The following is a 14554-nucleotide window of genomic DNA, read 5'->3' on the forward strand; positions in this document are numbered from 1 at the left end:
CACGTTTTAAATGAGTTCACGTGGTATTTACGTGTCCATCACGTGAACTTGTCGTATCGAGTGGGGTGTGAGGGGTAAAAGTATAAATAGGCCTTAAATGTTCAGTGGCGCACCCTTGCGTATTTTTCGATTTACTGATTTAACTTTTTTAGTTTGACATTGCCATTTGGGTAAAAATTATTTTCGATGTGACGTCATTTTGACAGGTGATCACATGATTTGTTTAACAGGCCAGCTTGAGCTAGACTTCAGAGTAATCCAAGTTTTATAACTTAATAGAAAAGCGATAATTGATAGTGATAGTATTTCAATAAAATAAATTCGTGGGATTAGTATTTACCAGTATTAATTGTAACAGTTGGTGATGTGACTGTAAGAGGTAAATATTTCTAAACTGAATATTAACCTACTTATAATATATACTCTTATAATTATTTTAGTTTATTTTTTGGTTCATAAAAATAAATTTGCATTTAACTTCAAAGCGTGTGGTCTGTCCTCCAACCTCCATACTCCCTACAACTTTGTTTACGGTCTGTCAGCTGTTTTTTCTAAATTTGCTTTTCTTTCTACTACATTACATTTCACATAACCGCCAAAAGAGATAGCGCTATTGCAGCAACTTCATCTGACAGAATTGACATACCGTGTAACCTAACCCTAGTGGTTGTCAACTCAACTGTCATTTTAGTCAAATTTTTATGGAGGGACTATTTTTCAAGTAATTTTATTTTTCATGTAACAAAACAACTGAGTTTTTCACCTTTTTCCATAAATTCGAGGGTATTTTTGTGAGTGAGGCTTGGAAATGGCCAGTGCTAAAATTATAGAGCTGGACGAGACCAATACCTGCAGAATGTACGTAAACGGGGTGTTCCCTTGAAAGACCTTTGAATTCACTACTTTTTTGACTTAATACGGTTCTTGTAGATGCGATAATGCCCTGGCCAAATATTCGTGTCCACGGTGCAACATTATCTACTGTTCCCTCACCTGCTACCAGGCAGTGGGTCATCAGGACTGTTCCGAAGACTTTTACAAAGAAAATGTAATGGCAGAGCTGAAACTGGACCCCAACAGTCCTGATTCCAAGGCAAAAATGTTGGAAATTTTGCAACGCACCCACGAAAACAACAAATTACCGTCCAGTTTTACTTATGAGGGTAGTGATCAACCAGACTCTGATAATGATCTGGATTTAGATGATATAATGTTAAATGGGGCTTTTTCCCAGTTTGTTGATGTGGAGGATTTAGAAGAAGACTTGGATTCTGATGATGATGTTGATTATGTGGATATAGCACAAAGGCTAGCTGGTAAGTGGTGGTAGTTATGGTTGTTTACTGAGTATAGTAAGGTTTTTGTAGGTGTAAACTTGGATGATCCTGAAACTGTCTGGGGTAAATTTACTGATGATGAGCGCCAAGATTTTGTAGCTTTCCTAAAGTAAGTTGTGGTGATTTAAATGATTTCACATTAACAATTATTAAAGCAGAGGCTTTTCTCCAGATCTGAAGATGTCTCAAAACTAATACCATCATGGCAACCTTGGTGGTTATACAGGGATGACTCAAAAGTCACAGAATTAAATAGCATGGAAGATTTCAAAAGTAAATGCCCCAAAGTGGGTGATGTTAAAGATTTTGCCAGTGTCACTGTAAGTGCTTGAATTAACCAAGTAGTAACCAACTAAAATGCGGCAATATTTCAGGCAAAAGTGCCAGCAAATTGTGTCAAATACAACTTAATTAATGTGCTGTGCGCCTACGCGTTTACAGTGCGTTATTTTAATGGAGAATATTTAGATTTTTGCAATGAGGCAGTGGCCACATTGGCTACTGTAAGTGCAGCATTGAAGAAGGGGCAAAACTTTGAAGAGTATGATACTGCAGTTAAAAGTGTGGAACAGGAATGCATTATTGTAGGTATTTAGAAGTAGCCCAGTGAAAGATTGGTTTGGAAGACTAGTTTTGAACATCTCACTTTCCAGTTTTTTGTGTATATCTCAAAAATTATCTGTTCTACCGACATGAGCACTCTACACAAAATAAAAGCTGTTTAAATTTGTCAACAAGTTTCACTCAGTCAAGTTTTCAATATCTTTTATAGTTTTTGATATATTTGCTCGTGAATAAAGCCTGACCTGTCTAAGAGACGCTACTCGACTAACCGCGACTTTCTAGAGTGGATATTTTGAAAACTACTTCATTTTGTATCCGTCATGTCGGTAGTAACCCGCAGATTTCGAAAATACTTACTTGAAATGACTTTCCTTCATTTTTAAGGATTTATCACAGTTTCAGTTGTTTATGGAAAAAATTCTATACGTCCCTGGATTTTAAGGTTAATTTACTGCCTACACAACAAATTTCAGTGCCGTAACCCCAGATTTCGAAAATACTGACTTAAATTGTGTTTGATTGCATTTTAACTGTTATTCCTTAATTTTTGATGGTAATGATCACTGTTTCAGTAAAGCAAGGTTTATGGAAGAAATACAGTACGTCTCTGGATTTTAGGGTCAATTTACTGGTTACACACAGCAAATTTCAGTGCCATCCCCAGATTTCTAAAATACTGACTAAAATTGTGTTTGCATGGTTTTAATTGCAATTTCTTCCTTTTTGATAGTAGGTCTGTTTGCGCAAAGTATCCGCAACTAATAATCAGGGAAATATGTACAGCCATTGGGCATTAATCAGAAAATGTCAATGTCACCTGTTTATTCAACCAATAAAAGCCAACATTTTTCGATTTTCAGTACCAGTTTGGGATTGCCTGTGCGTACAGACCTAGTATTTATCACAGTTTGAGTGAGGTAAAGGTTGTTTACGAAAAAAGTGCAACACGTTCCTGGATTTAAAGGTTAATTTATTGCCTACACAACAAATTTCAGGACCGTAACCCCCAGATTTCGAAAATACTGACTGAATTTGTGTTTCATTGCATTTTAACTGACATTCTCTCATTTTTGACGGTAATGGTCACAGTTTCTGTAAAGTTTGTTTATGAAAAAATACAGTACGTCTCTGGACACACCACTGAATTCCCCATCCTCGAATTAGTAGAAAACCAGCCCAAACTCGATTTTTTTGGAAAATTTCAAAATGGCGCTAACAGGCGCCATTTGCAATTTTCGCCATTTTGGATTGAGATGAGATGGATTGAGCCCAGGGTTGGTGATACTCGTTTTCGACTAATTCGGACTGAAATGGCGTTTCATTGCATTTCTGACTTTCCTTAATTTTCAAAATTAGGACGCATAGTTTCTGAGATATACTTTTTTTTTTGAGCATCCAGGCAACAACTGGATTAAAAGTATGAATGATGAAGTTTGTCATTATTTGAGTTTCTATTTGCTTTAATATTAATTCAGTACCTAGTAATGTATGTGTATTTTAGACTGAATGGATTTGCACCGATTCAGAAAATTTTGCTCTAATGCGTGACGATGTTGAAAAAATCCTGAACGGTCCCAATTCTCAGGAAAAGAATTTTTACGTGTTGTGTGCCCTTACCGACTTTAAAAATTTACTTAAAGAATGCCAGAAACCCAAACAGCACAACACCACTGGTGGTGGAGGTAAGTTTTGATTGGCGCCATTTGACACTTTTGACATTTTTTTTTTGACAGCTTTCAGCAAACAATTTCCCGGTTACAACTTTCCCCAGGTGCAGCACGAGACCAAAGAGAAAATTAAAAAATACTTGAAACGAACTGATTACTTCCTGAGTTACGCCAAAGACGTGCTTAAAATGTGATAATAATTAACGAATTACTTAATATTACAGCGTTAATTTAAAATTCTAGTTGACTGCCATTATTGGTATTTTTTTATAGTTTTATATTATGCTATAATATTTCAACTATATTTTGACTTCAGCAATGTTTACCGGGTATTTGTAAAAATAGCTGAAACATTTTTTTTTAAATATACTTTTCTTTGGTAAAAGAAACTGGCTTTTTTTGGTTTTATAGATTTATTTTGTACAGTTTATAAACGTTCAAATATAAATTTTTCTCAAAAGTGCTATTTTAGCATCTTTTGAAAGCTTATTGGAAAGAAGAGGATATTCTGACCACAGGTCAATGTGGAACAAAAATGTTAGTATGTATAATACTACTTAATAATAATAATATGTATATATGGCACATACATCTAACATACATTATAGCCTATATAAATTTATTAAAAAAGGACATTGTTATGGGGCACATTGATAAACAGTAGAGCAGCTACTAAATGGTCGTTTTGAGCAACAATTATTAATCCGCAATTTCATCTGCTCTACTATAATATAGTAATTAAAGTTGAAATACGTCTTATACATTCTAACTTATGATTAAATAGATCATTTTGTACTACACAGAGATAATTTTTAATAGGCTACTATACATTTTGCTAGTTTTACGGGTTTTTTACATCCGTTTTGATAGTTGTTTTAGTAATTGTACACCAAATACACTTAAATTTTGTCAGTTTTACAAGTTTACCCTAATAATAATTGGCGTTATTAAAACACAACGTCATGGTAAAAAAATCACTCTATTACAAACATATTCATTTTGCTGGCTCTAAAAAAATCGAATTCTCACTAATGCCAAATAGTTTGAATATATGGTTGACAAAAGCTTGTTGAATAATACTCTATGGGGCGAGCACAGCACATGTTACGTCACTATGACGTAGTTTGACAGCTGGTTGAATTATGGTTTTGTCAAATTACGTCACTGTGACGCCACATTGTTTGACCTCAAACTTCCACATGTTAACGAATGCGAATCCTTGGCAAAGTAAATGTATAGCTTATTAGAAAAAAATAGTGAAGAGTGTCAGAATAAATAAATAATATGGTATGGTTGATTTTAAAATAAATTGTCTAATTTTAACATTTTTTTCAATTCTTCGTGCTGTTCTCTCGGAGAGCCACAAACAACTGAAAATAACACATTTAAATAGCGCTGAATTAGTGAATAACAAAATCTTCAATTCTTCACTTAATAATAAGGGTGTATTTTTGGTTTTGTATAACAAAATGGCATTAGTGAGCAGTCACTTCCCCAATCTTTTAGCGGAAAGCAAATAAATAACTGCAACCCGTTATCACATAACTTGTGCGCATTAAACACACCCACCAGCTCAATTCTGTGATAAACTTGACTACTATTCCAAAGAAAAACGTACCCAACTAACTTAAAATAAGTCTTTCTACGTATTATAATATATAGTTTCGTCTCAGTTTTAATAATATATTGTTCATAAATTTCTAACATTTAAAAACACTTTACATAAATACCCTCTCGTACAGAATCAACAACATAATATATAAAAAAATATAAAAAGTATTTACATAGATTTACGCGGTAAACAGGTATTATATCACATAATCATAGTTTTGAAGGTGAAGGGGGTGTGGAAATATCGTTTATGTTTGCTAATGACTTATGTAGTATATTTATTTATTAAGTAATTAAAAGGTCAACTTTGACTTGAAAGATGTTTATTGTTTGCATAAATTATTATCACGAACATTTAGTTCAAAGACTATAAGAGGGTGACTGATTATTATAAACTAAAGCTGCCTTATTTAAAAAAGAGTTAAATCAACTGATAGATGTACAAGGTTGGTGAGTTTTCAATGTAAGTTTTCATTTTTTCAAGGCGGCCAATGTAGAAACCATCAAATATTTCAATTTCAAACGTCACATTTGACACACATTATTTCACCAAAACAAAAAAAAAATTTAACTTTTTATATTTTCTAAATTGGGAACCACCTTAAGAAAAACTACTATTTCATTTCAGTTGATGTTGAATAGTTTCTTGTTAGCTGTCAGTTTTTACTTGCACAAACTGTCACAGTACAAACTCAACACCCTGTGTATCAGTTCGTATTGTTCAGCAGTTTGAACCATACCGCCCCTGTTCAATCGTAAGGAACACAAAATTGCCAACACGTCCACGCTATTGTTCGTTCTCAATTGCTGGATTCCGTTCAATATGGCCAGAAAACACCCTGTACGTCCTATACCGGCACTACAATGACATACGATCGGCAATCTGATTTGTTCCGTGGATTTTTTCCGTTCCACGCCACCCGGCTTGATGGTTTTCTTTAACGTTCCCACTTTGTTTAAATTCTGCAGCTTCGAGTCCAAACTGCACCGGTTCGTCAACACTTCCTTGTTGAACTCGGATATGGAACCTTCGCGACTTTTGGTTGGTTGATTGGTCGTGGTTTCCGGTTCTTTGTGTCGCACCTGACTGGGACAGAAACTTTCGCCCGAATTTTTGCTCTGACTGTCCGATTGTGACGAGCTACAGGCCGCGTCACCAAACGTGAACAATTTGCTGACGTTTTCGCATAACGTGTCACTTCTGGAAGTTTGCGCGTGCGAACTAATACTAAAGGTAAACGACTTACTAGAACTAGTAGAATGGCATTGGAAAGTGTCACCCGTTGCGGTTTCGCTTACGAGCGTTTCACTGGCATCGAAGCTGAACGTGTGTGTTTTCCGGCTCACGCAGTCTTTTCTACGGTTAATTTTACTTACGCTACTAATTTCACTATCTTCACGACTACTGGCTGCCGTTGTTGGGTTGGTTTCCTCACCCGAAGTTTCATCAGTACCGTTGAGATCAGTTTGTGGTGGTTGTGGTACTTCGGGAGTTTCTTCCGACTTGGTAACTGTACTAAGAGATTCTGAAAAACAAAATTTAGATCATTTCAGCCAGAAGTTTCTAAATACTATAGAAAACCTCCTAAAACTTGCCAAAGACTTCTTCAATTGTCCTAAAACCCTAGATAAATCGTTTTAAAATGGTCTAAATACTATGGAAAACCACCCAAAAATTGTCAGAGGACTCTACAGTCTATAAGTCACCTTATAGTAATTATTTACGTACAAGTGTCCTAAACCTTCGAAAACTCGTTTATAAATGCCAGAGGCTTTTAAATACTATAGAAAACCTCCTAAAAGTTGTCAGAAACCTTTTCAAATGTCCGAAAACCTCAGAATATCGTTTTAAAAATGGCCAGAAGCCTCTAAATACTATCGAAAACCTCTTAAAAATTGTCAGAAGATTCTAAAAGTGTCCTAAACCTTAGAAAAGTCATTTAACATGGCCAGAGACCTCTACAAGTGTCCCTATAAAAATCGTTTATGATGGTGAGAGACTTCTAATACTATTGAAAACCTTCTAAAAATGATCAGAGGACTCAACAAGTGTCCCAAACCTTGGAAAACCCGTTTAAAATGGTCAGAGGCCCCTACAAGGGTCCTAAACCTTAGAAAAATATTTTAAAATGAACAGAAGCCTCTAAATACTATAGAAAACCTCCTAAAAATTGTGACTAAGCTTTAGAAATGTCCTAAACCTTAGAAAAATGGTTCATAAAGGTCAGAGGCCTCTACAAGTGTCCTAACCCTTTGAAAAATCATTTAAAACGACCAGAGGCATTTACAAGAGTCCTAAACCTTATAAAAATGTTTAAAATGAATAGAAGCCTCTAAATACTATAGAAAACCTCCTAAAAATTGTGACTAAGCTTCAGAAATGTCCTAAACCTTAGAAAAAAATGGTTCATAATGGTCAGAGGCCTTTACAAGGTTTCTAAACTTTCGAAAAATCGTTTAAAATGACCAGAGGCATTTACAAGAGTCCTAAACTGTAGAAAAATATTTTAAAATGAACAGAAGTCTCTAAATACTATAGAAAACCTCCTAAAAATTGTGACTAAGCTTTAGAAAAGTCCTAAACCTTAGAAAAATGGTTCATAAAGCTCAGAGGCCTCTACAAGTGTCCTAACCCTTTGAAAAATCATTTAAAACGACCAGAGGCATTTACAAGAGTCCTAAACCTTATAAAAATGTTTAAAATGAATAGAAGCCTCTAAATACTATAGAAAACCTCCTAAAAATTGTGACTAAGCTTCAGAAATGTCCTAAACCTTAGAAAAAAATGGTTCATAATGGTCAGAGGTCTTTACAAGGTTTCTAAACTTTCGAAAAATCGTTTAAAATGACCAGAGGCATTTACAAGAGTCCTAAACTGTAGAAAAATATTTTAAAATGAACAGAAGTCTCTAAATACTATAGAAAACCTCCTAAAAATTGTGACTAAGCTTTAGAAATGTCCTAAACCTTAGAAAAAAATGGTTCATAATGGTCAGAGGCCTTTACAAGGTTTCTAAACTTTCGAAAAATCGTTTAAAATGACCAGAGGCATTTACAAGAGTCCTAAACCTTATAAAAATGTTTAAAATGAACAGAAGTCTCTAAATACTATCGAAAACCTCTTAAAAATTGTCAGAGGACTCTACAAGTGTCCCAAACCTTAGAAAAGTCATTTAACATGGCCAGAGACCTCTACAAGTGTCTTTATAAAAATCGTTTATGATGGTCAGAGACTTCTAATACTATTGAAAACTTTCTAAAAATGATCAGAGGACTCAACAAGTGTCCCAAACCTTGGAAAACCCGTTTAAAATGCTCAGAGGCCCCTACAAGGGTCCTAAACCTTAGAAAAATTGTTTACAATGAACAGAAGCCTCTAAATACTATAGAAAATCTTCTAAAAATTGTGACTAAGCTTTAGAAATGTCCTAAACCTTAGAAAAATGGTTCATAAAGGTCAGAGGCCTCTACAAGTGTCCTAACCCTTTGAAAAATCATTTAAAACGACCAGAGGCATTTACAAGAGTCCTAAACTTTAGAAAAATATTTTAAAATGAACAGAAGTCTCTAAATACTATAGAAAACCTCCTAAAAATTGTGACTAAGCTTTAGAAAAGTCCTAAACCTTAGAAAAATGGTTCATAAAGCTCAGAGGCCTCTACAAGTGTCCTAACCCTTTGAAAAATCATTTAAAACGACCAGAGGCATTTACAAGAGTCCTAAACCTTATAAAAATGTTTAAAATGAATAGAAGCCTCTAAATACTATAGAAAACCTCCTAAAAATTGTGACTAAGCTTCAGAAATGTCCTAAACCTTAGAAAAAAATGGTTCATAATGGTCAGAGGTCTTTACAAGGTTTCTAAACTTTCGAAAAATCGTTTAAAATGACCAGAGGCATTTACAAGAGTCCTAAACTGTAGAAAAATATTTTAAAATGAACAGAAGTCTCTAAATACTATAGAAAACCTCCTAAAAATTGTGACTAAGCTTTAGAAATGTCCTAAACCTTAGAAAAAAATGGTTCATAATGGTCAGAGGCCTTTACAAGGTTTCTAAACTTTCGAAAAATCGTTTAAAATGACCAGAGGCATTTACAAGAGTCCTAAACCTTATAAAAATGTTTAAAATGAACAGAAGTCTCTAAATACTATCGAAAACCTCTTAAAAATTGTCAGAGGACTCTACAAGTGTCCCAAACCTTAGAAAAGTCATTTAACATGGCCAGAGACCTCTACAAGTGTCTTTATAAAAATCGTTTATGATGGTCAGAGACTTCTAATACTATTGAAAACTTTCTAAAAATGATCAGAGGACTCAACAAGTGTCCCAAACCTTGGAAAACCCGTTTAAAATGCTCAGAGGCCCCTACAAGGGTCCTAAACCTTAGAAAAATTGTTTACAATGAACAGAAGCCTCTAAATACTATAGAAAATCTTCTAAAAATTGTGACTAAGCTTTAGAAATGTCCTAAACCTTAGAAAAATGGTTCATAAAGGTCAGAGGCCTCTACAAGTGTCCTAACCCTTTGAAAAATCATTTAAAACGACCAGAGGCATTTACAAGAGTCCTAAACTTTAGAAAAATATTTTAAAATGAACAGAAGTCTCTAAATACTATAGAAAACCTCCTAAAAATTGTGACGAAGCTTTAGAAATGTCCTAAACCTTAGAAAAATGGTTCATAAAGGTCAGAGGCCTCTACAAGTGTCCTAACCCTTTGAAAAAAATCATTTAAAACGACCAGAGGCATTTACAAGAGTCCTAAACCTTATAAAAATGTTTAAAATGAACAGAAGCCTCTAAATACTATAGAAAACCTCCTAAAAATTGTGACCAAAGTTTAGAAATGTCCTAAACCTTAGAAAAAATGGTTCATAATGGTCAGAGGCCTTTACAAGGTTCCTAAACTGTAGAAAAATATTTTAAAATGAACAGAAGCCTCTAAATACTAAAGAAAACCTCCTAAAAATTGTTAGAGCCCTTTACAAATGTCTTAGAAAAACCTTAGAAAAATAATTTATAAAGGCCAGAGACCTCTACATTTGCCTTTCGTCGTTTTTAATATGTAATTAATCAAACGAAATGAAAAAAGTATGCAACAGGGCCCTATTACCTGATATGTCATCTTTGGGAGATTCCAATAATCTCAATACGTCCAAAGCGATCTTCAGCACCTGATCGGCGTTAGCTTTTTCGTGATCGGGCCAATTGGACAGCCAATAATGGTACAAAACGCGCGGTTCGACACGCAAGTCCAACCGTCTCAACGCCAACCGCCTGATCTGGCAATCGTCGAGATTCCTCTGGCTCAGATAAGTTACCTGGTATTTGCCAAAGATGATTTCGTTCTTCTCCTCAAACTCGTACGTTTCAATGTCGTAGTTGCTGTTGCTCGACCCGTCAAACGAGAATTTGTCCCGTACCTTAGACGTTTTCACGTAGAGAAAGCTTTTTTCTGCCGTGTCGGTTTTTTTGCCCAGCGGGAAATAGAGTTCGCATTTTGGTTTGCCTTTTTCCACCAGTCCGGTTAACATCACGATACATTTGCACTGCACACCAAAAGAGTTAATAGAAAAAAGGAGGGTTATGTTACAGTGTTTACTTGTGAGTGCCAAACCATTTCCCAGAAATCTTGACAGGTGTGCGATAATGGGCCTTGAGTGGCTATGTAGGCTGTTTCGGTATAATCAGGACCCTAAAGACATTTTATTTAAAATTTCTGTACAACCTAACGTAATTTCCTGTACCTTTATATAATTGGCATGGATGTAGGCACCAGAAGTAGGCAATTTCACCCTGCTGTGCTCATTTGGCAACACCCCTTTGTAGCGGTTTTTAGTCTGACTACCCGAAACGTAACAAGTCTCTTGCAAATTCAGCGGTACTTCCCAAAATTCCTGCTGTAATTTAGGTACTCGTGTCATCTAAAAAATTATTTACTTCTGGTTACAATCCCTATTATCAAGTTTTGGTGCTAACCTCGCACGACAACCTCAAATCGTCCACCGACATGACTTTCCCGGCCGTTTGCAGGTACTGAATGTTCTGAATATGCAACTTAACGTCGGAAATGTGCTGGGACGAATCGAGATCCGGTTGTCTTGGAAAAATCGCTTTGCGATTGTTTGTCCTGCAATTGTTGCGCATCGCAGCACCATCTCGGCCGTCGGCTTCGCAGAACCCGTAAGGTACGTACAGGTTCTCGTTCGACAAAGATTTTCGTCTGGATTTGGCACAACCGTGACAACGTTTCAGATTTTGGCAACGCGATTTGCACATGTTCATTTTCAGTTCGGATTCGTAAATCGTGCAGTTGCCGCAAGCCTCTTGTGATTTTCGTCGTTCTGTACTTGTCTATAAAGATAATTAATCAACTATTGTCAAATGAAACTATTTTTCATTACCTTAGTAGCCTCACTGGTATACTTTTTCAAACAGCTGCACTTATCACCACCACTCATTGACCTCAAATCTAAATGTGACACACTTTTCGCGGTGTTTAACCGGTTCAATGGTACCGGTTTGACTTCGGCAATATTGTGGGTGGACCCCAAATCGATGGTGAGGCTGGCGTTAGACCCACGCCGTTCCAACAGGCCCTTCGCCCTCATTTTAGGCGGTTCCGGATTGGGACAATCGGAAAAATCCTGCAAAGCGTTGATTTCCGGTAGGGTTTTCAACGTTTGGGAGCCGCTGATGCTGTTGTTTGAGGCGAATTTTTTCAGGTTGGAGTTGAAGGTGGGCATTAAAGTGCTTTTCGAAGGGCCGTCGTCAAAGTCGCACGATAATTTCTGTTTTATTTGTTTTTTTGGCGTGTTCGGCATGGAAAAAACATCTCTCGATACCTAGAAATTGGTTTTAGAATATTTACTGCATTCTCTAACTAACTGAAAAATTACCTCAAGAGTGTTGGCTTGTTGCTGTGGTTCACTATCCAAACTGACAGCTTTTAATTTCCGAGACAATGTCGGAGTTTTGGGACTTTGCACCACCAAAACTGGTTGGGGGTATGTGTTTAAAGTGGTCTGTTCAGTCAATTCCAAAACGGGAAAGTTGCGTTTGATTTTAACAGTGGCCTTACAGGGATTAGCTGCCTCCTGTCTATCTTTTGGTTCCTGTTCCATTTCGTTAGAATCGTTTATTTCCATTTCCTCTAAAAAAAGCTAGAAATATGAATTTGAAAATACTGTTGTTAAATTATCAAAATTATAGTATTTTACCCCAATTTCGAAATTGCTATCACAAGAAGTAAAACAACATTTCACAATAATTTAACCACCTGGTCTAGATAGGGAAGTCATAAACAAAGCTTTAGAATTACTCATACCATCATTACTCACCTTAATTCACACAAAATGAATGAAGTAATCTCTTTCTTTCTCTCTCTCTCTCTCTTTAACTATTTCAATTAGCCTATTAAAACTAATCAGTATCATTTCTTGACTTATTAATTATTTTAATTTACTTTTAAGTCTAGTAGTAATAGCCAGAGTAATAGTAGGTATACAGGGTGTTTGTTTAAGGAAGGTGTAGTTCATTACTCTATTTTTACTAATTAGAGATGTTTTTGAAATTATTAACAAAGTGTAAATCATTTTGATTTTTCGCTAATAATCAGTCAGCTTTTTCAGTGTGTGAGTAGTTGAACACCCATTCATTTCTTGAATGTACAGAGCAAATGTAACGTCACAAGGATGTAGTCTGACAGTTGGTTATATTGTGGGAATGTCAAATTACGTCATCGTGACGTCACACTCACTTTGTTCACTTGATAGAGCATTCAACAGGTCATATATGACTTGTCAAATAGGTGATATTCAAATTTAACTCCTGATTTAGTTTAACTGAGGGTTTATGGTAAACTACTTACCATGAGATATCATTACAAGTTAAAACACCACTAGTATTTTAAGGCATCCCACCCTAAGCTAAATTTTAATTTGACTGTGACATTCTACATTTGCCACAGTGAAACCACAACATAGTCTGAGATGCCTATAAATAAGTGGCAATGGGCTATAGTTGTGCTTGGTTATGCCTCCTTAGACCAAGCAGACTTAAAACTTGACAATTGTCACCTGACACTCCATTATGTAGGATTAGCGCATCAGTCATGTGATAACTGTCAGATTATCCTCTAATTGGTAAAAAGAGGGAAAACCAAACTTAGTTATTAACTCTTGGGATTTAGGTTAAGGGGGTAAACTTAAGTAAACAGACATAACAAATAACAATGTTGATGAAAGAGTGGTTGTGGTCTAAATTAAATGTTTAGTTTAATAAACACCCAGTATCTAAATACAAATAAAAAAAAATGAATACTTATCACAGCTCACTAGAATATTAGTTTTGACAGTTGACCATTTCGGAGACTACCACTATCCAAGTAGGCTGCTATACATTTCAAATATCAAAAAATTGAAACTAAACAAACCAGTAAAATTTAAACTGTTTTCCTCTAGTTAAAACACACAAAACCCACACGATTTAACGTGAAAACGAAAAACACAGACCAGATACACATTAACAGAAATATCCACAACACCCACAAGCAAGGCAAACAATAATTGACTTTAAACTTAACATTGGTTTGTTTATTATCTTTAATTTAAACGGCTACCTACCTAAAAGCCAGAATTTTTACGTCGAAAAACGGGCACTCTCACGCCCTTCGGCCGCGGCCCTATTTATTCCGGAGCCCCCGAAAACGAGTCACAAGAGCCTGAACACTGCACCAGACATACCGCTGCCCTATTCACGCCCTTTTCGACTGGGAAACCTAGCGAGGAAATTCGACCATGTCTACCAAGAATTTGTAAACAGTCGGGCTAGTAGAGTAGGTCATCGCTTTGCTGGGATATTATTTTCTTCAACGAAACGTCAGATGTTTCAATCAATAAAGTCAAACCGTATGAATGGGACGGCGTATTATCAATGGGACGTGGATTTCCGGTAATCACTTGTCTTTTGTTCGCGGGTTGATAAAATGAATGACCCGGGGACCGACTTACCCTAGTTTTGCAGGGCCAAAACAAGGAAAAATGTCCAAGTTTTGTTTTGTTGTTTGGATTTTCGTTTTATTGTTTTGGTTGCCTCTGTTGCTGGTTGCATAGTAGACGATAACCGCAGTGCTGCCCTCTAGTTTAGTAAATGCGCAGAAACATCCTTCCTCTAATAAAATTAATAAAAAATTATTAAATATCGAATGAGAACCACCTAAAGTTAAATAATAAACTCTCTCAACTTCTTGAATCACTACCAATTTTACTCTGTTTTCTTGAAATATTTGCCTTCAAACTAAAAGTGTTGGAGGTTGCCTAACTTCAGTGATTAGTAAACAAAAACAAAACATTAATTCGTTGACACAAGACTCA

General features: G+C 35.7%; 2 protein-coding genes across 4 annotated transcripts; one reads left to right on the forward strand and one right to left on the reverse strand.

Annotated features, from left to right (window-relative positions):
* The first annotated feature begins 671 nt into the window (after positions 1-671).
* On the forward strand, positions 672-3957 carry LOC145726681 (zinc finger HIT domain-containing protein 2). Its single transcript, XM_081975893.1, has 7 exons — positions 672-858; positions 931-1316; positions 1368-1446; positions 1510-1657; positions 1712-1921; positions 3403-3583; positions 3635-3957. Exons 1-7 carry the CDS (start codon positions 809-811, stop codon positions 3760-3762), a joined length of 1182 nt encoding a protein of 393 aa, XP_081832019.1. The 5' UTR covers positions 672-808; the 3' UTR covers positions 3763-3957.
* A 5-nt stretch (positions 3958-3962) lies between these two features.
* On the reverse strand, positions 3963-14216 carry LOC145726675 (uncharacterized). Of its 3 annotated transcripts, none has more exons than XM_081975887.1 (8): positions 14192-14216; positions 12080-12333; positions 11585-12025; positions 11160-11534; positions 10928-11104; positions 10783-10875; positions 10294-10729; positions 3963-6705 (listed from the first exon to the last, which is right to left on the reverse strand). In XM_081975887.1, the coding sequence occupies exons 2-8, from the start codon at positions 12326-12328 to the stop codon at positions 5843-5845; spliced, it is 2634 nt and encodes an 877-aa protein (XP_081832013.1). In that variant the 5' UTR covers positions 12329-12333; positions 14192-14216; the 3' UTR covers positions 3963-5842. The 3 variants fall into 3 exon arrangements, with proteins under 3 accessions (XP_081832013.1, XP_081832011.1, XP_081832012.1); XM_081975885.1 differs by lacking the exon at positions 14192-14216 and adding an exon at positions 13805-14185; XM_081975886.1 differs by lacking the exon at positions 14192-14216 and adding an exon at positions 13805-14185 and having other exon boundaries at positions 12080-12343.
* Between the last annotated feature and the right edge of the window lie 338 nt (positions 14217-14554).

Source organism: Ips typographus, linkage group LG3 (assembly GCF_016097725.1).
Source record: "Ips typographus isolate SLU linkage group LG3, UJ_Ityp_2.0, whole genome shotgun sequence".
In the NCBI taxonomy this organism is placed as follows: domain Eukaryota; kingdom Metazoa; phylum Arthropoda; class Insecta; order Coleoptera; family Curculionidae; genus Ips; species Ips typographus.

Bases quoted from the DNA above. Each gene is read 5' to 3' on its own strand.
- LOC145726681 (XM_081975893.1), top strand. From the start codon at position 809: ATGGCCAGTGCTAAAATTATAGAGCTGGACGAGACCAATACCTGCAGA. The intron at 1,658-1,711 runs GTAAGTGCTTGA...GCAATATTTCAG, and splicing joins AAGATTTTGCCAGTGTCACT to GCAAAAGTGCCAGCAAATTG. The intron at 3,584-3,634 runs GTAAGTTTTGAT...TTTTTTTGACAG, and splicing joins CAACACCACTGGTGGTGGAG to CTTTCAGCAAACAATTTCCC.
- LOC145726675 (XM_081975887.1), bottom strand. From the start codon at position 12,328: ATGGAAATAAACGATTCTAACGAAATGGAACAGGAACCAAAAGATAGA. The intron at 11,535-11,584 runs GTAATGAAAAAT...TTATCTTTATAG, and splicing joins ATACCAGTGAGGCTACTAAG to ACAAGTACAGAACGACGAAA. The intron at 11,105-11,159 runs GTTAGCACCAAA...ATAATTTTTTAG, and splicing joins ATTTGAGGTTGTCGTGCGAG to ATGACACGAGTACCTAAATT.